Consider the following 27782-nt stretch of genomic DNA (forward strand, 5'->3'; position numbering starts at 1 on the left):
TACACATGTGGAATTTTTAAGGCCGCTCGGAAGATCGCTAATATATAAAGAAAACAATATTGGCCCCAGAACGGAGCCCTGTGGTACTCCTATTGATATACATCGAGGCTGGGATATAGCATTGTTGAGTATGACTACCTGTGTACGTGAAGACAGGCAACTGGTAAAAAACTAAGGCGATCACCACTACGATCACCACTCTTGTAAATGGGAACAACCTTAGCTCTTTTTAATATATCGGGATATTGGCCTACCTCAATAGAATGGCTGTACAGACGAGTTAATGTGCCACCGAGAACGTCAAAGTTCTTACTTATGACAGTAACGGGAATATGCCATCAATCCCAGAGGAGACAGAAGATTGCAGGCTTTTTACAACAGCAGAGACTTCATCATAGTTAAAGGAAATATAGGGTAAAATTGTTACTTATTTTGCCAATTCTAGTAAAGGAGAGCTGGAGCACACTCTCCGTTAAGTTTCGCACGAGGTCATGACCAACATTTGTAAAATAGTGATTAAACTTGTCAACTAGGCCTACATGATCATCGGGAACTATACGTTACGGACCAAGTTTGCTTAGCATTACCGGAACTGCTCAAGATAAGGTTTGAGTAATATTGTTTCTTTCGAATTCGGATTTCGGTTGTTCCCAAATTACGATATTTTCTAAACTGCGAACGGTAGTATATGTTATGTTATATATGTTATTTCTTACACTTTGAGTACCAATAGGGTTTCTGCTTTAATATATTTAAAATCGTTGCTGACATCCAAGGACACATCGGTTGGTCAAAACATCGATACTGAGGAATGTAACTAGAAACATTAATAATTGATCATTGATGATTGATTGATTAATAACATTGATAATTTATCAAGAAATAGAGTGAACTCTTCATTTACGTCAACTGCCTTTATTACTGACCAGTTGGCTTGTAGTAAATTATCGCGTAAGAGAGAGAGGGAAATTCGAGGACGTTTTAAATTTTGTGCGCTACGTACAGGGGAACCTTATAGCTTGGCAAAAGTGGCACAGTGATCAGTTATCCCAATATCGAGCACACCATCCTCGATGAGTCTTTGATCCTTTATAAGAATGTGATCAAGTAACTGACACATGTTTCACATATTCTGGTAGGCAGTTGAATAACATTACGAAGACCGAATGATTCAATTAGCTGAGTGTAAGGTTGACACGGTTTTAGTTGACATGGTTAGTTGACATGGGATAATTCAGTTTTACCTCTCCAGGCATGTCAATCTTTGGAACACACATCTCTTGAACCAGGCGGACAGGAATGAAATTAGCACACACAAGTCATCCGGAGTTGTCAGCTACTCAGTTTTTGACACGATGCTTGCATGCGATCGAACGCATGATGCCACAACGGACATCATCAAAGTCCTCAAGGCGAGTACCGTACATCATTATTTGCAAAATGTGTGTATGTTCAGTGCAGTCATACGACAGAATAGCTCGAAACTGTGCAGCAGTTGGTACCGCAAAGCAGGAGACAAGGAGTGTATGTTTTCAGCGTTATTTAACACGTTTGTTACTTGTAAACGGGGGATGACAAGCTATTCATGGGACAGGGTATTGTTATGGCGAATTCGTGTAGCCATTTCCCGGCAGATTTTGCCACTGGTTTTGAGCACTTGTGTTCGCTTGGTTAAAATTTGGCAATCTCGCGTGCTCGTGTTGCGTTGTCCTAGCGGCTGGAACCTGCCAGGTAGAAATTTTCGTATTGATCCCGACCAGGCCGGGCAGCGCGTTGCACAACTGTACCCGGTGTCGTCACATCCGCACGGTTTGGGGCCTGTATTGGCTCTGATTGGACAGCACTATCCCCGCACGACCCGCATGCCGAAGTTAACATGGGTTTGCAGACGACGGAACCGGAACATGAGCGACCACGATGCCCCTAGTGGGATCCAATCGACTAAAACTGCTAATTTCACGGAAGTCACGTTCGGGTGCAAAAGGTCTCGTGATCCAGCCCGGGCGCCACACTAGCAATTTGCGAACGCCAAGCGCCACATGGCTGCTGGTGGCTGAATGGCCGAGTTTCTGCGATTAAACTGCGATTGAACGCGGCCACTTACAGGCACCACATGAAAACTGAAGTAAAACTTCCACACATCATATGGGTCCTGTAGTGGAACGCATTTACAGACCTTTAAGATAACCTAGATGAGAGTTGGCTAAAATGTCGAACTGGGCTTGTTCACCCATCAATCTAGTACTAAGCAGACAGGGCACATACAAGTAGCGCGACACGCTATCAGGGGGCAGGGCAGGTTGTGTCATGAAGCCGTCTATTGGCGTTATTGACAAGGAGGAAATTTCTTACGGTGTTTTAAGCGTTTTCTACCCCGAGTAAACGTTTGTTGTTAGACGCGCATGGTACGTGTGTGGTCTCCATGTGAGCTTGAAAGTGAGACAAGAAAGCTTGTGAGACAAGAAAGCACTGCAAACACTGCCATTTTTCGAAGCCAATCCGTTAACCTGCCTATTAAAATGTACCGTGCGAAATGATTCATTCAACAGATGCATACATATGGCAGAATTTTATTTTAAAAATCGCGCTTGTCCGCAACGGTGGCAATGCTCGGACCGAGCCGACCAGCCGCTTGCGTCATTTTGACGTCACTACTGTATAGCCGGCTGGCTGGTTTGGAGAAACCTCGTCTGCTATTTTTGACTCGGAAGGACACCGTATGCCGTAGGCTGGAAGAAGTGTTTTCGCAGCTTTTTCCTTGATTTATCGGATACAGCAGTGGTTCTCAAACTTCGCCGCCCTGCGGCCAACAAAATATATAGGCGACAGCGTCACAACTCCCCCCCCCCCCCCCCCGGGGTTTCCCTTGTCGCGATGCCGGACGTCTTCCGATCTCAGCGTATGAACGTTAGCCAAAACCATACACTGACATTTCAGTGGAGCTACCTTCAGAGCGAGTTCTCTGGACCAAAAAGTCTTGCACAACGGCATGCTTGCAGAACTGCTTCGCTCGCTGCCTGGAGTGGTCGGAAGGAAAACATAGCCCAGCTTCCGCGGCGTCACCGCTGAAAGTAGCTCCCGACTGGTTAACGGAGACTTAGCGCTCAAAAGCGCTCGAAAAGTTGAGGGCGGCTCTACTTCGACAAGCGCTGTTTTGTAGCGGTTCGCAGCACTGAGAGGAGGAAACCTAGCGCTGTTTTATAGCGCTGTGCAGCAGGTCGCTATATGTGAGAACTGGTCCTTAAGCTCCCGGGCACGCTAGGCGGTCGCTACGAAGGGCCTTTCCAGGTCACGAAGCTCCATGGACGAACACTGCAGTGGTGAAGCGTAGAAATCTTACGAAAGAAAAGACACAAGAACTGTGAATACACAGGGACTTCACCGATATCAATGCCGTGATGTTACACCAGCTGAGCTATCCGACACCTTCCCTTCATCGGGCAGCATTCTCAGAGAGACGTTGCCGTGGAGTCTGAGAAAAGCAGCGAAGACCGCAGTCGTGGTTTGAGCACGAGGTGGACGAGATGGATGCCCATAAGGTACCGAGACATCAGGTTCGATTGTTACTCCGAGTGGCCTGAGGACGGATCATCAATGGATCTTTCGCGTCCGGAATTAACCCCCTTCGTCAAAGAAAGCACGAGCCAGGGGCATGAAAAGTTTTTTCTCTTTTTTTCTTCAGGACGATTTTTGACGGCATGGCAGAAGTGACGCACGGAAATTTTTTTCCTATGTGTTTTGAGAATAAAACTGGGTTTCAAAGCTGATACGAGACTACTGTGATTATCACCGACGTCACAGTGGTCGATCTGTGGATTAATTTTGGATTTTGAATTAAATCTCAACACAGAGCAAACATTATTTAATGTCCCTCGCGGAGGACGGCGCTCGGAAGACGGCGTGCCAAAGCAACCTGTACCCCGCCACCAAGTTGCTGGCGTCGTCGGCGGGGTTCGAACTCTCAACCTTGACATCAGTTGGGGTAACACGCTATAAACCGAGTATCTGGAGGCCGGTATCTGTTCTTTTCACGTATTCCATCGAATAGCAGCCAAACTGCTTCACCATTTGTCGTGGAATTTTCGATACCGTGGTTAGTGGTGAACGACGAATATAATGACACCATAGTTTGAAAATCAACTGGGAAGGATGTGACCTTTCCTTTAAGTACCTCATCGATCAACAAGCCGAGTTCGACATTTTAGTCTCCTTCTGGCCTTCTCTGTCTTCTGATAGCGTTTTTAATACCCGAAGCGTTACGTGTATGTTCTTAGCGCTCGATACAGTACCTTATGGATTATCAACAGGACCAGCTCGACGTTTGGCACCTCTCAATCTGAACTATCTTAAAGGGGTCGTGACACTTGATGTATTGGACTCATGGCATCATGCACGTATTAAAGACACTTATTGCTGCTCGTAAGCACGTGACTTCTCCCACCTGACTGGTGTGATATCGGGTCCCAATGAGTTTAGATAATCGCGAGGTAAGTTTTCAACACGTGCATTCACTTAAGGCTTAGAACGTGGGTGTACGTGGATGCAAGTAAGCGTTTAACCGGAGTCATTTGAGGTGAGATGCCACATCCCCTTTGACCGCTCAGCAAAGCGTTCTGGTGGTAAGGTTTCATCAAATCGCGTCCCTTCGGTCGACGCCTTGCCTGACGTTCTTGACTGCCACACGCATTCCGAGCGCATGAGAGCTCACCATAAGGGAGGGCAGGTAACATTTCGAATAATACGAAAAGAAAAACGTAGGCACTTGTAAGCAGCGCGTGGAGAACTATTGCAATAAAAAGTACACTATTTTCTGGTTCCGGGAGAATGACATGCGCTACGTTTTGGCGTCATGGGCAGTTCCATACATATTCTAAAGCCGAGTAGAGAAAATCCTGATACTCCAGATCAATGGTTCTCAGTCGTCCATTGTCGAGAACACCTTCTGCGCTGAGAGGATTGATGGGTGGCCGCTTCAAGGTCCACACGGAGAAGAGAGCATCAGCTACAACAACAACAACAACAACTTTATTAGGGGATGATGGCAGGATGAGGTCGTGACATACGTATATTCCGTCTGGGCAAGGCAACAGCTACGAGCACAAACTATACAGTTCAAAACTGAGTATTTAGTATTTTTATTGCACAAGTACCAATGGAGGAATGGTTAGCCCGTGACTGCATTATTTTTTCAACCAGTGCACTGAGGCGTGGAGCAATATCACTCATACCAACTGTCATACCACAGTTACATGCCCTCTTTCACGAGCGGCAAGGACCAACTTTCATGTGCTGTGGTCACCACCTCAAGAAAGTTATGAATCGTGCGAATTCACGTAGAAAGATCAATAAGGAGACTGAAAACATTTCGCATTTTTGAAATGGTTCTTCCCATATGTTATTTAAAAAGGCCAGGTGGCACAAACACGTGTACTATGGACAAGACCCTTCTACACTTAAGAAAAAAGGGCGTGAAAAGGTGGTAACTTCTACCACCTAGGTCAACATAGCGTCTGATACAGAGTCTAAAAGGATGGTAAAAACATTTATCATACATCCAAATTGCTACAAAAAGGCGTATATCCCCCCTCGCTCACTCATCGGTAGCAGGTAGGACCTTGCAACATTTTAGGCACAACATATGCGACCACAAGGTGACCACCACATTGTGTTGATAACCATGACTGTTTTCTTGTTTTTTTCGTTCTATTTGTGAATATATGTTTCATTCATGTGTTTCGTTCATGACGTTAGTTGTTTGTGCTCTGCGTTTCACTCATGCAGCTCTCAACTCGCATCTTCCGGGTGCTGCACTTGCTGTTCAGCAGCTTCCGTGGATGAATTTTTTGGCCCTTTTGTTTTTGGCTATTTGGCTCCCCCACAGTTTTGTCTGCTTATCTGTATCATTGAGGCAAATAAATACAAATACAAATTTGTGTCCTCACTGCTAGTAAGGCTTGTAAGCAAGACTGTGTTTGGAGCAAGTTTCTGCAACGGATCATGGTTGGTGTTAAGTTATGAAACATCGGTAGAACATAGCTGTCACTGCACTGTTTTTGTAACTCTAGCTCGATTGCATTACCTTGGTTGCCTGTAGAAGTCCCTTTGGCTGGCCGTCAGTACATAGTTCTTGTACAGCCAGTGATCAAGGTGTCGTCTGTCGTTTTCTCTTTCCAGGTTTTGGCTATCTTTCAAATGAGGGCTGCCTGCAGGAAGATCAGTACTAAGACTCAGTATTTTTATTATTTGGCTAATTAAAGTAAAATGTAGTTATTGATCAAAAAGGAAAAGACTTGTAGAACAGCACAAAAATCGATTTTGTACATGGTTTTTAATCTATATTTCTATGTTATGGTAGTGCACTTAGTGTAATAAACATACAAGTTAAATTCATCTGAAGCTTGATTGAAACTGTGGGTGATGGATCATGTCGGCCTCCACCGTGAACAGAATTGCTGCAACATGACTCCAGCACTCACAAAGCCTGCAAGCAAAAACATCAGTCAATCATTATGGACCATGGACCTGGTCTGTTTTCCATTGCCAAGAAATAATGAATCAGGTTCTGGAGGTTTCACGATAGAGTACATCACGTGCTGATTTTAACGGATAAGGTAGTAGGCAGGAAGTACATGCTTGCCGAGAGACTCAAATGTTTCCCAGGCAACACTTACCCTGCCATGCAGGTGCAATGCGCGTTGGGACTTGTTCCATCGTTCTGTACCAAGGTCCAGAAATAGTAAAGCTTGGACCGTTTTTGACTGGCTTCTACTGTACTCGCCAATAAGGTAACATCATAGCCACCAGTTCCCACTTTGAAGGCACACATATTACTTTTCCACATATGAACAAATTGTAGCTGTCATGCACTTTGTAGGTTTTGAATTGTTCTTTTGTGTAGTATCTCATGCCTTCGACCAAATGCACGAAAATGTCGCGATCTCCACGCGTGCCCGCAGCCTGTAGATTCCTCAGAAGACATACTTCCGAATGTCTTCGTCCATGGGTTCTGGAAGCTCGGAAACGCAGTTTCTGTCTGTGCCGCGCTTGCGACGCGATATCAAGGTTCTTAACATAACTACGGTACATTTAAGAAAACTAAACGCACAGCAATAAATAGTTGAAGCTTCCTCGGGCGAAACCGTATATCTACAAGCCACAACGCGGAAGAACCAACCACAAAGCGTAAACACTTCACGGAGAGGCGGTCGGAAACGAACAACCGGAAGTGCGCGTTTGGTATCCAATCACCGGTGGCGGCGGCTTGTTTGAAACATACAAAGGGCGAATACCGTTTGCGTTGTACAGCGGCGTGTGCTCTCCACTCCCCATCTGCAGACGCTGTACACACTCTTCGTGGCCGCCACATAGCGAGTGGTGCCTGTACTTGTACCCCGCACGGCTGCCGTCTTTTTCTTTTTTACAAGGACGCAACTTTTGTCAAGGACGCAGCGTGGCTCCTGACGTCTTTTCATGTGCTCTCCGATTTGCTGCTGCGACAACCAATGGAGCGCTGAGTCGGAAGTCAGGACCTACGCTGTCCTTGACAAACAGGTTCCCTGATACAGCTATCCCTACAATGATTCAGTAGTTAACTGGTGGGTAACCCACAACTTCAATAAGCAGTTTTTACTCCGGTTAATATGTACTCACTGCCTATCTCTGGTTAATCGTGTATATGCCATCATTACCTTGCCCACCCACGTGCACGGTGACCTATCGTAATATCGCATCATGTTCTGCCTCCCGCACATTATATCGATATTGAAAACCAACAATATTTGTATCTGTTTAGACCTTGCACGGCATACCAGGCTCGCCCTCCCCCCAAGCAGGCCAAGATACCCTCGACGTTATAATGATAGGTGTTTCACCATTACGTTCTGCTGTAAAGACGTGTGGTCAGTTTTTGAGGGACCACGTTCTTCGGCTCGTCAGGTAAGCTGAGTTTATTAGGAGAAGGTGATGGCCAATCATATCCTAGACATCTTTTTTACGACATCAACGAAATGACATAAGGATATGTGCAATCTTTGATTTTTCTCCACACAGAAAACTGAATCCGTACGCCGTATTGTTTAGAAGTACATACATGGCACCACCGGTTTGCATCCAACCAGCCTGCACGCCTATCTGCAAGCTCCCTGGGATGTCGATCTGGAACGGTAGCGTGATCGATGACCAGCCATCTATGGTACGTTCTGCGACAATAGAGGGTCTTAGTAGACCGTTTTTGCATCTCCAATATGATATGTGGTACGTCGTTGGTCTTATGGCGCATGCGCGGGGTTACCGGTGTTCCGCTTAATTATCGCGGGTACGAATCTCCTCGTGTAATAGCGTACGCCGTTTGACTATAGCATATCGAAGATGTCAGGCGAGTTGCGGGTCCCCCGAGAAGAGGAGTATAGGGCAACTACGCGAAAGGCAAGATGGAGGTGCGTAACACTTCTCAACAGTGTAACACCGAAACGCTTCACAGTTCCCGGCTGGAGATTTCTGTGCATTCTGTGCACATATGGGAACAATGTGACGTTAATTATCCGTGCCGTCTGCTTCCACGGTGCACTAAAACGTCAACAGCGTCTGTCCCTCGTATCGTGATATCGTTTCGAATTATCGTATCGCGTACAGTACACGGATGTAAGCAAAGACGCTCCATAAGCCGGGTGTCATAACTGGAGAATACAAAACTGTCACCGACTGAACACAACAACAAGAAAAAAAAAAGAAACATTTACGGACGAGAAGTGAGGGGCAACCAGACCAGTCCTGCTAGTTAGGGGTTTGTCGAGGCCGAAGTGTGATCCAGGAAGTGGGCCACTGTTGGCGTTGCATGCTGTTGGCTCCGTTTGGATATGCCAGGATACGAGGGACTTTCTAGGTCCCCACCGCTGTTCACGTGCCAGGGTGACAGCGCCTTGTAGTCGAACACGTGTCCCGTTGTCCGCAGTGGCGCACGAGCTACGTCTTTGACCTAGTTGCGTTGGTCGCCCTTTCCACGGTTTGTGCTCTTGATCCCGCGTGTCTCGTTTCCTGCTGGTCTCGCCCACGTACGTGGCGTCACAGTCCAGACATCTGAGCCTATAGATGACACCGCCTTGGCTACACGACGATTTGGGATCTTTGGGCCCTTTTCATGTAGGGTTTGAAAGAAGCCTTTATCCCCAATGGTAGAGCGCGCCGGATGCGCCCAGAACCCCCTGGAAGTACGGAATTAAGGCGGCCCTATTGTGTATAGAAGGACGTTGCAAACTGGTTTACTAAAGCTCACTGTTAACACTCGAATGAAAAAGACATCTGCCTTATACTAATACGCTGTGATGTGTCACGTGAGAAGAGATTGTCACAGTTAAGTTCTGACGCATAACCCTAGGGGGGTCAGCATAAAGCTCCCGTTCCTTTCTACAGGGATACAGCAGACCTAGGGAAGTAGTACGGCCGCTAATCGGAAAATCGACGCGTATGTGGGCGATATTACCAACCCCGGTTTAGTAAGACTGGGTTGTACATTTTGTACCAGAACGCCAGCTGTAAAGAGTAAGGACTGAACCGTCCAAGGCGACATATGCATAGATTGTGTGAAATTGCAAAAAAAAAAAAACACAAAAGAAAGAGTATAGAAAAAGATTACGATGACCACAAGAGTGGAACCACAGCTAATACAGTCGACCCGCGTTTATCCGGATTTCGTTTATCCGGATCCTGCGCTATCCGGACAAACAAGCATGGGGACGGATTTCTACCCATGTATTTCGCCCTCGTTTATCCGGACTTCAGCTTCCGGACTCGGACGAAAATTCCAGGGAACAGAAGTGACTAATACCCAACAATCGGCTTCAGTTATCCGGTCATTGTCCAAGAATGACTATTGGCCCACACCTAGTCAATCGAGGTCGAGAACCCTGGTCGTGGCCTTCTTTTTACTGACACAAAGACGGTGTTGCTAGGAAGAATTTTCTCCCTTTCCGACTTTGAACGTTACACAAAAGTAGTCCATCCCCCCTGAGCAGTCTGGTCATTTCAGACTAAGAAGGTCCGCAATGAGGACCCCTGCCCTGCAATCATAGATGACGACATCGTCAGTGTCGTCGCTTCCGATAGTGTTCAAGAAGAATCGGATGATGAAAGCGTGGATGGCACTAGCTGTGACGGTAGAAAATGCGCGGGCGGCACTGAGAACAGCGCTATTATTTTTCGAGCAACAGAACAATATTTCGCAAGTCAATGTCATTCGCAAAGGTTCGCAAGAACTGCATGCGTATATTAGAATGAAACAGATGACAATGGATAGTTTTCTGTGTAATGGTCAATAAAGATGTCCTTTTAGGATCACTCTGGATTTTCGTGTTTCACTTATCCGGTTCCCCCGCTATCCGGACATTTTCACAGGAAACGAAGCCGTCCGGATAAACGCGGGTCGACTGTACCTACTTCGGTTAGATTTTTTGTACTCCCGGTATTTTAGCCCTGTAAGAACTGAAATACAGCCAAATGCCTTTTCCCAACTGGTGGCTCAAGTAGACGGGGCAGTACGGTACTTAATCGTATCCTCATGCTGCTTACAAATCCTGAGATATCATACCGAGAGATTCCATGGAAGCGTTCTTTCTCAACACAGGTGGACGCACTGGAATTCAAGGGTAACGTCTCCTTGCCGTCAAGTACGCTACCTATGCTGTCATTCAGCCCACGAGGGCGCATGATACGGAAGCCAAAATGCTACCCATGTGACTGGAGTGAAGGCGAACGCAACATACCCCAGTGCACGCAAGCCTACAGCGTGAGAACTGCTGCATATGTGAGTTTTGCGGTTAGAACGAGACCGCGTGTAACCAACGCAAATGTACATAGCATCGTACAGTTTCAGGGTCTGTCTGATGTCTGACGTATGGCTCACCATACTGTACGCATCTCTTCAGCGTCTAGAAGCCGCCTTCCCAAAACCTCTTTCAGGGAAGTTTTGACAGTCCTTACTAGTCGCTCGTAGAAGCCGCCCCACCATGGGTCCCGTTCAACGATGAACTTCCATTCGATCTTACAAGCAGAGAAATGATCGCTGACCTCTGGATCCCTTAGGCCGTGCCACTGGCCCATCAGTTCACGTTTGCTTCGTTTAAATGTCAGAAAGTTGTGCGAACAGATGACCCTACAAAGTCCTCTTCGAAAGACGAATCTCTGTAACGCCTGAAGGAAAGCCCTGGTCGACATATAGCTGTTTAACTCCAGGTGCAGCGCTCTCGTAACTGTACAGACGAATAACACAATGTAACACTTGCCGACGTCTTCGTCCACTTTGACGATCAGAAGTCCCGCAAAGTCGATTCCCACGACTTCGAATGGCTGCGACTTCGTTATCCTGTCCGCTGGTAAAGGGGCCGTCGTCTGGTCAGCTGCCTTAGCCTGGAGCCGTTTACAGGTGATGCACTGGTGGATCACGCCCTTAACCAGTTGGCGCGCCCGTATAAGCCAAAATTGTTCACGTATGTGGACCATTGTGTCCCTTAGGCCGGAGTCACACTGGTTATACACGTGCTCCAAACATGTATGGAGCATGTATAATGCTGGTCACACTGGTTATACAATTCGTGTTTGACAACATCGTTTGGTCTAAACGCGTGTATGATTATACATAGTCTCGAACATATGTTGTTCAAACATCGGTCACAGTGGTTATACAACTTGACTGCAGGAACAGTGCGAGTGGCTTAAACCGTGATGTATGGCACACGTCAGTGTCACAGTAACCAACCGAGGAGTTTATATAGCTTCCATTCGCGAACATCGCTATTCAAAATGTACGAAGAAGAGGAAGACGGGGCTGCACTTGCTGATTTTCGATTGTTTCATGCTCCATGTGCGCAGGCAAAGAGGTCGCCATTTTGGACGTACGTGCAACACAATGTCACGAACACTGACTTACAACTTAGTCGTGTAAAATAACTCACGCGCATCACGATGTTGTTGACACTGACTCGTGCGAACGAAAACTGTCGTGGCGAATACGTCCGTTTATCCAACTTTTCCATCACCGTTTTTCGGCAGTGCACAAATACATCGTCGTGTGTTTGACAACATGTTGTCAAACATAGTCAGAGTGCTTGCTTGTATGACGGCACGGTCACACTGGTTATACACACGTGTTTTAAAACATGTTTTGCCGGTGTATAAGCAGTGTGACCAGCACTGTAGGATCATACATGTTTAAGGGATGTTTGTTATACACGTTCGTCATACATGTATGACGGGATGTTCGTGTATAATGTATAACCAGTGTGACTCCAGCCTTACACCGGCATGCAGCAAGCGGTGGTTCACCTGCATGACAAGCAGCTTGGTGTAGTGGTGGCTTCCCGGTTAGAGTAGAGGGTGTCGTTCGTTACACGTCCTGAAATGAAGTCGCCCACCTATACGAAGAAGCCCGTCACTGTTGAGAAATGGCGCCAGATCCCTGAGAGGAGACTCATTCGGTAGCTTTACGTTCGTATTTATATTACTCATTTCACGATGAAACGTCATGTGTTGTATTCTCTTGACCCAGTAGGCCTCTGCCGCTTCTATTTCGTCCGTGGAAAGCGGACCGTTCCTTTTCTCTGAACTCCGGAGGTTGTGCGCAAACCGCATGATCCATGCTGTAGTCCTGTGAAGTGCTACCGCCGAGCTGAACGTGCTTGACTCCAAAAGAACGGGCACCGTTGATGTAACTGCGCTCAGCACCTCAGTTCTCCGTTCTTCGCGCTCTTCGCCGGAAAACCGTGTTGGCGATTGCTCTACTGGCCATCGGTTATCTCCGTAAACCAGTCACCTTGGGCCCTTCCACCAAAGTTCGTTCTCCACTAGGCTTTTGGCCGTGATTCCTCTGGTCATGAGGTCTGCTGGGTTTTCCTTAGGACAATAGTGCCAAGGCTGAGACGAACCATTTTCTTGAATTTCGACCACTCTATTTTGTACGAAAGGTTTCCACCTGGTTGCGTTCCCCTGGATCCAGTAGAGCGCTATCATACTGTCGCTCCAGAATTGAATTTCGTCGGTCTCCAACGTGAGATGGCTGGAAATGTACTAAAACAGCCTCGATGCGATGAGGCACGCCATGAGTTCGAGCCTGGGTAATGTGAGCTTCTTCAACGGTGCAACCCTCGCTTTGCCAGAAGTTACGAAGTGGTTGCTTCACGCGTTGCATTTTTGACGCAAATGTATGCAGCTGCACTATACGCTAAGGGACTGGCGTCCGCGAAGATATGCAGCATCCGGCTGACAACGTTGCCATCCAGGCCGTGCTCATAGAATCGTGGAACTTGTATCATCTCTAGGAGCGGTAAACCCTCGCACCACTCGTGCCATTTCTGCTTTATGTCGTTCGGTAGAGCATCATCCCAGTTGAGCTTGAGCTCCCACGTCCGTTGAAACCAAATCTTTGCCTTCACAAGGAAAGGTGAAAGGAACACCATCGGGTCGTAAAGTATGGCCGTTGTTTGAAGAAGGAACCGCTTTGTATCCTTCAGCTGCTGTGCGAATTGGAGCACATCGTGTGATAGGAGCATCAACGCATCCACTGTTGGATTCCACGTCAGACCAAGCACCTTGAGGACCCCAGTGACTTCACCCAATGGCGCAGCTCCCGTCACCTCAGATTGAGAACGGCCTCTCATGAGACTGCTGTTAGACGCCCACTTGTGGAGTTTCATGGACGCTGCTCGGAAGATGTCGTTGGATTTTCGGTAAATCTTGTCGGTTGACTCATCCGATGCTCCAACTAGGAGGTCGTCGACGTAGAGAGATGTCCTGAGCAGCCTGCAGGTGCTGGGGTACTTTGCTTCCATAGTCTCGAAGTGGTGTTGGAGAGTGGCTGCTAGTAAGAAAGGGAGAAACGTTACGATGTCCGGCAAAGGATGACCAGGTGTAAGAGTTTCCAGCAGCCAGAGGAAACGGAGCGCGTCCCTGTCGTTGACGCTAATCTGTAGGAACGCCTTTTCAATATCGGCCACTAACGCTGCCCGATACTTCCGGAAATTTAGCAATAAGACCAAACAGCGACAGCGACCGGTACGACAGCGTGAATGCCGGCCTCCACCTGCGGCACTTCTCTGGCGGCAACCGGCATTCACGCTGTCGTACCGGTCGCGGTACTGTCGCCCACTCAGCAACTCAACACAATCAGCAACAAACAGCTCTCAACAACGATCACTCAACACACTCCCTCAGCAACAAGCAACGCAGCAACTCAACCCCACACAACGCAATCAAGCACCCAACCACTCAGCACTCACAACTCATCTCTGGAACCCGCCCGGATCCAGCGCCCTTGTTCCCGCCATCCCGCTGCTGCATCAACAGCCACAATCGCAAGCCGTAGCTCCAATCGTCCACCATCCACGAGTCGTCCTCATTCTCCTCTTCATGGTATCGACGCGGACCTCAACCGCACACACCGCTCCGCGTCTGAGGGGGGGAGTGATGTGGCGGCCCGTGGAAGACGACGACGACGCGCCTCTGCTGCCACGCGCTACGGCGCTGGCACGGCAGTTCTACCGGCACCGTCCTAGTGTGAGGCCACGTCCATCTGCCCGCAGGGACATTCCATCATCGCCGGTCAGGACTCATGTAGAGGAACACCACCTCCTCTACAACTTCTATCATAATTCGTCCGCTACCGCAGAAATGCTCTGGACAGCAGCTTGTTGTACAGCCTTGCAGCTGGTTTCGACGAGCTAGTCGCGCACACCTGATAATGAGCACACCTGAGAGTGATGTAGTAGCCTTCGCACCCTCCTTTCTCCACTAGCCGTTCAGAAGACTACAAAATGCTCGGAATATCTAAGCATCCACTGCACCTCTCGCTAGAACGATAAATTTGTCGAGCGGTATATTCTTACCCTTTTCCGACACCCGTACAGCGAAGGTAGACGAAACCCGAAGAACAGCGCTATGGTGTTGAGAACCAGGCATTAGTCTTCTCACTTCTTGGACGGGAACCCTTACTGATGTGGGCACAATCCTCCCGTATCCATTCGCGTTTCTGGAACAATCCACCCTTGCAGAAGCTTCTTCTTGCGTTGAAGAATGTTAACTCTTCTTTGTCAGGGCTTTTTCGCCACCAAGCCGTTCCAATAGGTTCTGCAAGTAGGTCATACCCTTCAGGGCAGCCCCTCAATCTCCCCTTTATCTCAGCCTCTGACGTAACCTAACGCGGCACATGACTGGCGGAACCCCAGCACAACAAACTGGACGCGGAGAGCCCACGTGGGTCGGCTCACGTGGCAAAGAAGCAACGAAGTAACCGCAACCACAACATCAGGCACGTTGGTTACTTCGCGCCGACCGGTGAGTGGAGGAACGCTGCCCATGTGATTTCTCCGTCCCCTCTAGCGCAAAGGTTCACTTGCACAGCATATTTCCACTGTTATGACCACTGCTCCACCTCATCCGCAACAAAAGGAGACCTCGTATGACTCTGGGTGTTCCTCCGTTTGGCTAGTGACTCTAGTTTGGCAATGTATTGTGCCCTTGTTTGCAAAAATATGACGTTTCACGTAACGAAAGAAAAATCGTATGGAAAAATGACCGTACCCTTTGGTGCACGGCCAAATGCGTATGAAATGAGATAGCATTACGAAGGACAAGGTCTCCAGAAGCGGAAGAAGCAAACTTTCCCTATTTTTAGCAGGTCGGCAGCACTCTTCGGAAGCTATACGATAAGGGAAGCTCTAAAATCAGAGATCAACAGCGACTTCAAAGGAATCAGGTGATTCACTTATTGTGTTTTCAATAACGATTCCTCTTCGTCTGGGTGCCGTTCAATTCAGGCGACGCAGAGAATGGGCAGTCAATACTGTTGTGGGAGATGTATTCCATGCAGCACACACATATCTCATGAACACAGAGTCTCTCCTTGTGCCGTTGCGTGTGGTTGGTCCACATACCCATCACACATGCACACTCATCCACACTACATTCCCCTGTGTCCGTGTCCTGTGCCGCACGGCGCATACGCTGGGCTTCTGCGCGCCGACGTTTACGTTTGACTTCGGCAAGTGTGCGTATGGCGGGTCGGTTCGGCAGTAGGCTGAGGCGGGAAACGAATAGTTATACGGAAGTAATGCGAGGTTCAGTATGATTTAGTACTGATGTAGCGTCACAGGTATTTCGGTCTTCGACAGCAACGGTAGCACGATTTGCCGCACGCCGTTTACTGGCCCTCTCGGCGGCGCGTGTCGGCAGACTCTGTGCCGAATCATTCCATTCTCTTAGGAAGCGAAAATAAAGAACACCCGACGTAGAAGTCGACTTGTTGTCGCAAATTTTGATGCAACAGCTCACACAACCTGTCTTATTACACATTCTTGCACAAAAAACGAGGAAACTACAAGGCGGTGAATGCATACAAGCACAGATCAAGCGAACTTATACCCAGTGACACAAGACGGGCGCTCAGTGTTGCTTGCGACACGTCCTTCATGCGGCGGTTCAGAGCCGCTGCTCCTCACATTTCAAAAATTTTTGCAAGGCCTGCGCCCTTTTCAGCCGAGATATTCCATAACTACGTTTTCTTATCGGTCAATAATTGTAAAAGTAACAGAAGCCAGCAACCAAATTTCTTCCGAAGTCTAAAATAACTGTGATATTTAAAGGTTGGGATTGAAATACGATATCAAACCACAGACCAGTCGTTTCGAAAGATCGCTAGAAGATAATGAGGCCTGTGCACATGACGTCACGCGCAGTCTTGGGCCCACAGGACATGGGAAAATATGGGGATGCGTCACAAGCGTATTATGCGTGCCGAATGAGGCAGCAGGGTGTGTTATTACAATTCCCTCTCGTAACTCACGGCATCCCCCTACTCTGACTCCGGTGTGGCAAAATGGTTTCCAATGTCACGTGACCACACATTACGTCCCTGCACAAGCCTCATTCGCTCACGACTACTCTCCTTCTTATCAAACTTACGTGCCGCAGCAGTTGGGTTTCACTTGCGCTTTTGCATGCAAATCATATTATCATTCCAAATATTGAGCGTCAACTTTTCACTCTTAGCATTTTCCTTGACTTGTCCGAGGAACTCGATTCGATTGGAAAGCATTCGAAGCACGAGGTTTTTTCTCTTGCAATATTTTTCGCTGTAGGCCCCGATACGTAAAACAGTAGTTCCGAAAGCGTGCGAAGTAAATTTTGAAAGTTACGATGTTTATTTAAATAGTGAGCGTATGCAAATGAGCCGTTCACTAGTCAGTTCATGGCCGATGTCCAAAGGATCTTTACCAAAAAGAAAGTTCTTCGATGGCGCCACTTAATTACGAATTATTCAGCCAAGGGACCTTCGTGAAACATGTTCGGCCGTGAGAGCGGTGCACTTAGAAATGGTCGAACGTCGGCGAGGTCGGTTTCTTGACGGCGTTTCGAAGATTCGTTGCGCGACAGAGATTCTGCTCCACTATCTACAGCGACGGTGTCCCGTCTTTCAAACGAGCCAACAAGGACATCAATGCTATGCTCAAAAACCCGATTTTTCGGAACTTCACAGCAACCAAGATAATTCGTTGGCAGTGCATCGTTGAACGATCATCCTGGTGAGGGGGATTCTATGAACGCCTGGTGACACAGAACTCATAATAACTAGAAACAAAGCCAGCGAAGTGGGGCGTCTCAACAAGTGAGCCGTTATCACAGATACGGTAGGCCAGTAGTGTGTTACGAACGATGTCCCCTTCGAGTTCCGTGCGCCGTTCTGGAATGTCGCAGCACGAAGCTTAAACAGTACGATACTCGTTCCTTACGGAATAAGACTCAATCCAAGGGGACACGATGAGAGCAGACAAAACAGCCAGACCGCACACTGCGCCCAGCGGAATGAAGCACTACTTGGATTGGACTGGATACCATGGCGCCGAATGAGCCTGGCCTTCACGCGTTCCAGTTCTGTGGCCGAACGCACAATATCGATCATAGCACCTCCCGGACTTCGACGTTGGGAGGAGGTCTCGCCTCCGTACAGCTCCTTTTGTCTCTCCCATTGCTCTATCTCCCAGCTTTTCTTCTAGCCCCCCTGGTTATGATTTATATGCCTGGTGAGGAGCATCAAGTACTCATTACGAAAAGCTGTTGGACGAACGGTGAAGCCCAAAGAAACTCAAAACCATCCTAGTGGAGATCGAATCAATTTTAAACAATCGTCCGCTAACGTATGTCTACGCGGATGCTGAGAGTACAACTCCTCTTACCCCTGCAGCAATTACTGGAGGCAGGAATGCCATGCATTCAATACGCGCCAATGGCACCTATGTCAATGACGATCTCATAGAAACCTGGTTGTTTCGACAAGAAGGCGCAAAGCGGCAGTAGGCCAGATGGAGAAAGGATCGAATGCACGAGAGCTCCGTGGCGTTTTCATGAAGCGCGTCCACCGCAAACCATTCGCGCGTGTGCGGGGACGTAGTATTAGTGGAAGAACAAGGTCCTAGCATGTTTCGCAGGCTATGTTAAATTGACAAGGTGTTGCACGGCACATCCAACGTCGTAAGAGCTTGTCAGTCAAGGCTACCAAACCAGATGGTCATCCGACGTCCGGTTCAACAGCTATACCCATTGGGAGGGTGCATCCATCCGCAGGGCGGAACTTGCGCACGATCATCGTATAGGGATGACAAGGGAGTGGGGAGCTGGGATCACGCCCCCCATTGCTATCTGGTAGCAAATTCCACTGGGACACCAATTTTGGGGCCACCAATTTGGGGACACCAATTGGGGGCGCTGGGTGAGATTTTGTGCATGTTCCCGGCGGGGTCGCACGGGCTTGCTTTGTCGATGGAATGCTAGCATTCAAGGTACGATGCGCGCTCTGTGCCTTTCGGGTGACCCGCGTGCTTTCTCAGGTTTGCTTTGGCACGTGGGGTTCAGAAAACTGCTTCGGAATCGCTCAATATCATTACACACAGTGGAACGAGCACTGCTTACACTATGCAAGACACGCACGACAACACGAGTAAAAAAAAAAGGAAGAAGGTCGAATATCACGGCCTCACTTATCGCGCATGCCTCCTCTTCGAGAGTTTTAGTAGACCGTTACGCAGCGAACGCAAGGAACGCTATTCTCCACGTGAGCAAGAGCGCGTGCGCGGGAACGGAAACGTGGCTTCCGCGTTTCCCGTTGGAACGATCGGCTCATCTTTTTGCGTTCCGTGCTCTACGTTGTTTTCGTCGCACAAAACAACATGGCTGCCAGCAACACCTCGTCGACTGTGTCCGAAGTGAAGACTACGAGACTGCGGTTCAGTACGAAGGACTGCATCATCTTCTTATAAGAAGCCGTATACCTTGTACCATTCGAAAACACGGACTTCTGGCCTCTGGATGCTGCCAACCAAGTCTGAGTGAGCAGCAGCGTCCGCCATAACGGCGGGTGATAGCGATGAACTGACCGACAGGGAGTGTCCGTTGTCCTTTCGTTTGTTGGTGGAACAACAAATTAAGTTTCAAACGCAAAGACAACAAGAACAGAGCACGAAAACGTCGTTATATTAGGCAAATCATTCAGAAACAGATGCCTAGACAACTTGGGAACGGTATTTCATGTTATCGCCGTTGGATGGCAACACAGTTCTTACCGTACCGTTCGTAGCGTTGCCTGACGATCTGCTAAAACTCTCTTGCTATCCGTTTGACGGTAGCGAACTAGGTACTCTGCGTTAACGTTCCGTGCGTTACGGAACTGTCTACTTCTCTATCGTGTACCGCTGCGGTAATTCATGAGTCAAAACCTTTTGTCCCTGCTCCACCAACGGAACATTAAACTCATGCCCAGCTTCTGCCAATGGAACAGTTTCTACGCCTTACCGAGTCAAAACTTTCACCCAGCTCTTCCAATGGAATGCGCCATCAGTTCGCGCCCAGCAAGAAAGAATGAAGTCTTCTTGTCTCTGTGGCTCCTCGTCTCAATGCAAGCGAATACATGCGGAACGAGTTTAGAAATGGCCGCGAAAGTGGAACTTTTCTACAGGTATCATGCAGAAGCACGAATTTAACCGCTCAACAGTAAGCATATTCTCTACACACAAAAAATATTTCCTTGGCACGTTTGAACTTGTATCGTACGTGGCAAGTCCCTATTGCACGTCTTGTACTTGCGAAGTGAGCAAAGCAATAATAAATGTTCTGAGATGGTACAGCTTGGGAGAAGAGTTTACGGAACACGGCACCTGCGTATTTTTTCATCGGAGCGGCCCCCTCCTAGCTATCAGGAAGAGGTCGAATAAGAAACGAGTGGCCGGCAATTCCATCCATTGTTCAGTTTGTGTGTCGACTTCGGTGTGCTGCTAGGTTGCCGCTCCATTGGAGAAACGTGACACCCTGGTGTTCCGTAAACTTTTGTCCCTAGCTGTAGTATCTATGTGTGCCATTATATATATATGTTTATATGCGTTTGCGTCGTAGGTATCGAAAATGCTGTGCAAGAGAGTGTTTTGCTTCACTCCAGGTTTGCAGAGATGGCGACGTATACAATGAGTTTAACTCGGTGCCCGAGCAGTGCTCAAAGGACATCCACGGGATGCAAGAACTCTCGCGCAGCATTGAGTAGACTAGGACACTCGCATACGACACCAACGCAACCCTAACGTTTAAGGTATGAACAACTGTAAGTATAGAAGCCGGCGATGCAAAATACTTGGTAGCAGCAAGGCCTGGTCGCTCCTCGCGTTAGATCATCATTGGCAGACAAGCCAATGATGTCCATGTGAATCGACTGTACATGGCGAAAGACTTAGACCGCCTGTTGCGGGCAACGATGAAAAGATGGACGTTATTGATACAGAGCAGTGCCACGCACTCTCGTCCGTTTACGTATCCTTGGACTGCCACATGTGGTGGCTGCCCGCTGTGGCGGCTGCCCTTGAAACGTATTTCAGAAGGAATACTCTTCAAAGTACCTAGTTAATTTCAAGATACTGCGAATCTACAATTTGTGGAATTTGCTGTCAAACTGATACATATATATATATATATATATATATATATATATATATATATATATATATATATAACAGCGAAGGGATCGTGTGTACCTTAGATGAAATGCGCATATAGCACCCAACCAGAACAGCGAAGGGATCGTGTGTACCTTAGATGAAATGCGCATATAGCGCCCAACCAGAACAGCAAAGGGATCGTGTGTACCTTAGATGAAATGCGCATATACCGCCCAACCAGAACAGCGAAGGGATCGTGTGTACCTTAGATGAAATGTGCATTTAGCGCCCACCCAGAACAGCGAAGGGATCGTGTGTACCTTAGATGAAATGCGCATATAGCGCCCAACCAGAACAGCAAAGGGATCGTGTGTATCTTAGATGAAATGCGCATGTAGCGCCCAACCAGAACAGTCCAAGGTCATCCTTTTCTCGAGTTTCTTTTTTCTTGAAATAAATTAATGAACCGAGCGTATTTGGAGTAACTGAAGAAATGGGTACACGTTACTGCAAGTATTTGAGTTACGATACGTACCTGATTGCGTGCATCAAAATCGCAGTCATCACGCTCTCAGGCTCTCCTAAAATACAACCACCGTTTTTAATCGAAATTGTAACTATGAATTGAATTGAATTGTATTATGAGCGCTCGTCCTCCTCCACTACATTTAACTTAACGAATATTACATGAAGCTAAATAACGACGCCAGCGGCGTAGCCAGAAAACTATTTTAGGAGGGGCACTATGGGAAGTTTATATGGGCGAAGATGATTCCCCCTTGTCCCCCTCTTCCCATGGGGGAGTAATTACAGCTTCTAGTCCCTAGATTGCAATTACTCCCCATTTTAGTCCCCTAAGCGTGAAACTCAAGGTATCAAATAGTAACAGAACTTCACACACGGACTCCTGGATGCGAGAGTCTACGTAAATATATGATCCGTCATGAACTCGATCGTATAAGGTTGTATAACCTAGCTAACTTAGCTGCAATTTGCCACACACACAGAGGAAAATAATAATTGGTTGTTCTTGCGAAATTGTGCCCTACGCATGTCGCAAGATTTCCTATAACTCGACATGTCACGGTTGACTGTTCAATTGAAAGTATTTTCATTCATTCATGCACAAAAAATATGCACCTGATACTCTTAGCAGAGACCGCGAAATGCGGTCCCGTGCGGTCCCGTGCATTTATTTCCTAAGTGGTCTATTTTTTGTGACAATGCGTTTGGTTCCCACAAGACCTAAAATGATTCCTTTTTCTAACACCAAGAACGCCCCCCCCCCCCCCGGAAAAAAAAAAAGTCAAATGCGTGAGAGAGAGAGCGATTGAAACAAGCAAAACTCTCACTGAAGAGGTGTAGAGTGCGAAGGAATGTTGTCCCTTGCATGGAGTAAACTCGATTATTCGGGCTCATCGCCTCGACTACGGAATCCTTATCAGCGTATGCTACCAGGCCGTAAGAGCATCGCTACCCATTATCAGTTGCTAATGCAGTGCGGCGGAAGTGACGGCGGTAAAAGGTACGGCCGCGCCGTTTACATACTTTCCACTCCCACTCCGATCGAGGCGCAAAGCATCGCCTTAAGGCCACGTACCCACATGCGGTAGAGATGTGCGCAACCGCCTGCCGCAAGCGGACGCGTGTGCATGCCGCTCCAGCTATACTGCTTCCGCCCGCGACTCTCCACAGCGAAAGCTTGACAAGATGGCGGACGACAGCGAAGTCGAGCTATACTGACTGTAGTGAACGTTTCCTTTCTTACATCTGAGCTTTTGCGGAATCAACATTGCAGACGCAAGAAACGCGGGCTTTAGGTTCACTCGCTGTGGCGATAGCGCAATCTTTTCTAGCGAACAATGTTTATTTTTAACACTGACAGTCAATAGCTTACACTTTACTTACCTGCACTCCCAAAGTTTATTCGAGTGTCGACCCAAAAAGTCATTTTGATGCAACGCTCTATAATGTAGGCAGCAATGACATTTTATTTCCGTCGTAAATTCGCCGGCTGAAAAACGTGAGCATCACAGCGACATACCTTCCAGTCACCGACGCCGTCAATGCTCTCCGTGAGGGAAGCCGGAAGAAAACAAGAACGCACGCAACTTCCGTTTACTTCCCGATTGGCCGAGCATGTGCGGATGCCGCTAAAAATCGTGCACTGCGCGATCGCCAAAAAGCGGAAAGCGGAGGTGGCTTTTCCAGCACAGCGGCAAGAGTTTACCGCGCCGCGTTTCCGAGCAGACTCTCCGCATGTGGGTACGCGGAGGGACGAGGCTATCAGCTCCGCGCTGTTTCCTTCCATAAAGCTCACGGTGGTACAGCTTGCGACATATATGTCTGGAATCGACAGCTTGCAGTTTACATCCTGTCTCAAATCTGCAGGTGTTCCAAGAATGTCTCCTTCCACCAATCGACACGTACGGCATGCTATCCCGTGCGACCAAACGTACAATATTGCAAGGCCTGGATATTCCAGGCGGGATAAACCGCAAGCTCTCGAATCGAGAGAAGTATGCCGCGAGCTGTAGTCTTCAGTACCGAGTGTTCGTAGACCGTTCATTACGCCACCGTCAACCGGAACCAATGACAGAATGCGCGACTCGAATCTTGAGCTTTGGATGAGGTGCGGTAACGCGGTAGCAAACCGGGCTCCCCGTAGCGATCTACTAACACTGACAGTTAGTGAGCTTTAGTGCATCGTACGCTATCGCCTTAGCGTACGTAAGGGATGGCGTTGGTGGTCCTGCGCACTGCGCGAAGCTCTTTTTCTGTTATGGGCGTGCGCAGAACCATCAACGCCATCCCTTACGTAGGGAAAGGTGATAGCGTACGATGAACTAAACCTTTTCTTGTTTTGAGACTGTGGAATTTACGCCGTTTTTGCCTCCTCTCGACTAGTATCGTGGTTCAAACCGGTGCCCTCATGAGATAAGAGTCAGCTACCTTTGCGGCTGCCAAAGCACTGCGCCTTCCGGGACGACAGTTAAATATCCTGAAATTTAAGCTCGTATTAAAGGTACTGTAAAGCAGTAGACTTTGTTGCTTCAAAATACCATATGCGGAAGCATACGACCGCCAACGCGCTATAACCATGTTTATTTTGCCATGAAAGATGCGGCGTAGCAGTGCCGTGTATGCCAAAGAGAGTCTGGCCATTAATGGGACCTGCCTATACCTGGAGCTCCACCCACTTTTTGAGCTCTCTGGCCAATCACGAGCCAAAATACAGTTCGCTATTAATACCAGGCTATCCAAGCTATATATTACCTGTATTCACTGGGTGCCGACATTTTTGGGAAACTGGATTGGATTAGATTGAATAGGATATTCCCTGACGACCTAGCAACATAATGGATTTTGCGTCCCCTTTTAACGGCGCCATCTGGATGGAGAGGGGCATGTCGGGAAGACGCAGAAGGGCAGAAGTAGCAGAACCGGAAGTGCTTGCTAGCAGAACTGATTGGCCGGCAGAACCGCTACTTGGAACAGACTGCCAGTATTATACGTATTTTAACCATGAAATATAACAAGATTGAATCAAGAACGGGTAAAGGTGTGTATATTGATAAAAGTATGTCATCAAATGCAAATTGTTGGGCATCCGTAGCGTTTTTCTTACTATTTGCCTGTGATCGCTGTCGTTACTAGGCCTAACAAGGACGACGAAACATTATTTTCAGGTAAACATCGGCACTGGAGCATAATTTAAAGATGATTTGCAAGATAATTGCAACGCAATGTACACTTACGGAATAAAATTGACGTGATTTGTAAAAAAAAAAATTGTCATGAAATCCTCGCTTCGCCGTTCTAAGCTACGCCGCCATTTTCGGGAAAATTTTGCTGTCATCGCGGCCCGCATAGAAAACAGCGGCCAATGAAAAACGCTCAATTTGATGGACAGGTCGAGCCTCCTTTTTAGGCTCCTCGTAATGAACAGACTCCCTTTGGGATACACGGTACTGCGGCGTAGTGGAGCGGTGCGACGCCTGGTGTCAAACAACCTCCTGCACAGCGGGCAACACTGAAAATTGGTATCACACACTATTACATCGGAACTTCGTTATTTTAGTAACCGTATTATTAGTTTTCCTGTTTACCTATGCATTCTGAAACTCCTGTTAACAGTGTTCTATGCGAAGTAACCCAGCGCTGGCCGCTGTTCGATGGAGGCTCTCCCTACTTCTCTGCTACGCCTGCGCGCTCCTTCTGTTCGCGGCCTCTTTCGAATAAACAAACTGTCTCTGTGAACCTCTGTGAACAAACAGGTCCCGACGCTTCTGGCTGAACGTGTGACTTTTTTTTTTTTTTTTTCAACGGCTCACCATTTCATTTCAGTTCGCTTATCCGTTTATCCTCAGATGTGGATCGTTGTGTGGATTGCAAGGGCGGATTTTATGGTGGATTGTTTTGTCGGGCCCAGTGTTATACGCATGCAATGTGGTTGCCGCCGTGTGTGTCAGGAGTAAGGATTCATTTCAAATACCTAGTACAGTGTTGCCCGTAATCTTTCATTGCAATTTTTTAATTAATTGCACCGCCGATTGTAATGAAACTTGTGCAGTTTTTGCCCTGGTGGCTTGGACTATCGAATAGCCACACGAAATGACATTTGATCCGTGCTGCTTTACAGTACCTTTAAAGCCCACTAGATGATTGAAATGAATCAACAGACTGATCACTGGACGTTGCTCATGATCATAGTTACGTAGAACTCGTGACATAGAACTGCGAATATGCTACGGCAGTGTGTCCCTGAGCGTGTGAGGGGCATTGTTCACGTGACAAGGTGTCTGCGATCTCGCAAGGCACCAGTGAGCGGGTTTTCGCAGAGCGGCATCGTTCTCTGCATGGATTAATAGTAGAAACTTCCTGCGCTCGAGGGCGAGCTCTTACACCCTGGTTGTGAGGGAGACACGTCACGTGAGGTGGTTCCAAGGGAGAAACTAGGGAGCTGTGCAGAAGAGTGACCTTTCATAGCATGTTATCACTATTCCTTTTAAAATACCAAATCATTTCTAAGAGCATACCATATTTCATCACGACTCTTACAACAGCGCGTGAAATGCGGTCTTCACTCTGTGACAATCATGTGAGGATCAATGCTGTGAGGATTGAATCTCTATCTCTAAGAAAAAAATGAGTATTTCAACTCCTTTTGGGGAGTAATTGCATTGCCACAAAAAATAGCCCCTTTCGGGAGTAAATGCACGGGAGTAAATGAATGTCACAGAGTGAAGACCGCATTTCACGCGCTGTTGTAAGAGTTCCAGGTACATAATTGGTGCGCAATCATGAAAATACTTTGAAGCAAACCGTCAACCGTGATATATCGAGTGATATAAAATCTTGCGCCATACTAGGGCACAATTTGCGAAGAAAGATGCGCTAACTGTTTCTTACTCCGTGTTGTTGGAAAATTGCTACGTTGTCTGAGTTATGCAGCCTTATGTCGTTCAAATTGACCAAGGGCACATATTTACGTAGACTGTTGCATTCAGGAGACCATTCGCGAAGTTTAGTGACAATTCGCAGTCCTGGGGAGAAAATGTCGGGACTGAATGTTGGGTTAGGGGACTAAAATGGGAAGTAATTGCAGACTAGGGGAGTAGAAGCTGCAATTACTCCCCGTTTTACTCCTTTTTTTTCCTTAGAGTGTGGTGCTGACGTCACGTTATGCTTGACTCAATTTTACTGAGCAGAATACGTTATATCTTGGGTTGTCTGTCACCTTTGATCATTTGCAGATGTGCAACGCAGCAAAACAATTTGGCTTCGACGGAAGCTGGGTTACCTTCGACATGGAATACCAAGATACGACGAATGTCTGCCGCGACCAGATCTTTGCCGACAGCTTCGCCATCGTGCATTGGGTTAAGAAACACATGGAAAGTAACTTCTACACGTGCGACGGAATTTGGACGTAACACAACTCGACCACTTGTGGAAGGGTTGGGAGATGATTGTGGATATATGGATACAAATGTGATAGAAAACGACGCTGCTTGCTTACGCTTTGTTGCCATGTTTCCGTGCTTTGGCTCCCATGTGATATACTGTGCGCTCTGCGCGCAGCGTGGAATTATAATTGCTGCCCTGACAACAGGCCAACCCAAACTAGTTACTGCTCCCACGGTTAGAACTGCGAAGTCTAAGAAACTTTTCCCCACTCCAACTGTTAGAAGGGTCTTTAACGTAAAATCAGGAACAAATACATCGCTTGGAGAGACGTCGTGCTAGATATGCTTTTGCTGCGATCCTTTAAAGGGACGGTCTCGTACACCCTGGCCCATCTACAAAGCGTACCATTCGATTCCTCATTGCGTAATACTGTGAATTCGCTCGTCCAGAATCGTCATGGTTATTAATTAAAATAATTAAGTTGATAACAACAGCGCCAGAATATCGCGATTTGTGCTCCCAACAGCGACATCCCCTACGACGTTACGGTGGCAGACCCGTGAGTGGAGGAGGAAATCGTCCGTTCTCGCGCCCTTTTGCAGGGGTGAGAGCAGACGACCTGCAAAAGGTTCTCGAGGATCACGGCGACGGCTATAAATTTGCTGTATGTGGTCAAACGAAAGACGCGTATTGTAAAATGTGGCGAACTACAGTGTCAATACATCTCGCATCTTGATTTCGAGAACAAACGGGAGTTTACGTGGATGACTCGACCTAATAATAATAATATTTACGAACTTGTCTCATACCGTTCATACCGTTCTCATACCGTCGAGCATTTCTAGTTCGTCTTACCTGCGAAAAGAATATTCCGTATGGAAGTGGTGGAAACGTAACCCGGGTGTAACAACTCTT

At 47.6% G+C, this 27782-nt stretch overlaps 1 protein-coding gene across 3 annotated transcripts in view; it reads left to right on the forward strand.

Moving 5' to 3' along the window:
* Positions 1 to 26984, forward strand: part of LOC135388337 (uncharacterized) — a 41894-nt gene extending 14910 nt beyond the window's left edge. Inside the window, exons 6-11 of one of the 3 annotated variants that reach the window (XR_010421329.1) lie at positions 1253 to 1412; positions 7793 to 7935; positions 8050 to 8191; positions 10619 to 10798; positions 20468 to 20626; positions 26714 to 26984. Coding sequence is in view for 2 of the 3 variants with exons in the window: in XM_064617826.1 (XP_064473896.1) it covers positions 1253 to 1412; positions 7793 to 7935; positions 8050 to 8191; positions 10619 to 10798; positions 20468 to 20569 (727 nt within the window). In the remaining variant the exon portion in view is untranslated. Of the gene's footprint in view, positions 1 to 1252; positions 1413 to 7792; positions 7936 to 8049; positions 8192 to 10618; positions 10799 to 10861; positions 17017 to 20467; positions 20627 to 26713 lie in introns of those variants that run through there. The other 2 variants (XM_064617826.1, XM_064617827.1) reach the window with 2 other exon arrangements.
* The last annotated feature ends 798 nt before the right edge of the window (positions 26985 to 27782 follow it).

The sequence above is a fragment of the Ornithodoros turicata genome, chromosome 3 (genome assembly GCF_037126465.1).
Source record: "Ornithodoros turicata isolate Travis chromosome 3, ASM3712646v1, whole genome shotgun sequence".
Lineage (NCBI taxonomy): Eukaryota > Metazoa > Arthropoda > Arachnida > Ixodida > Argasidae > Ornithodoros > Ornithodoros turicata.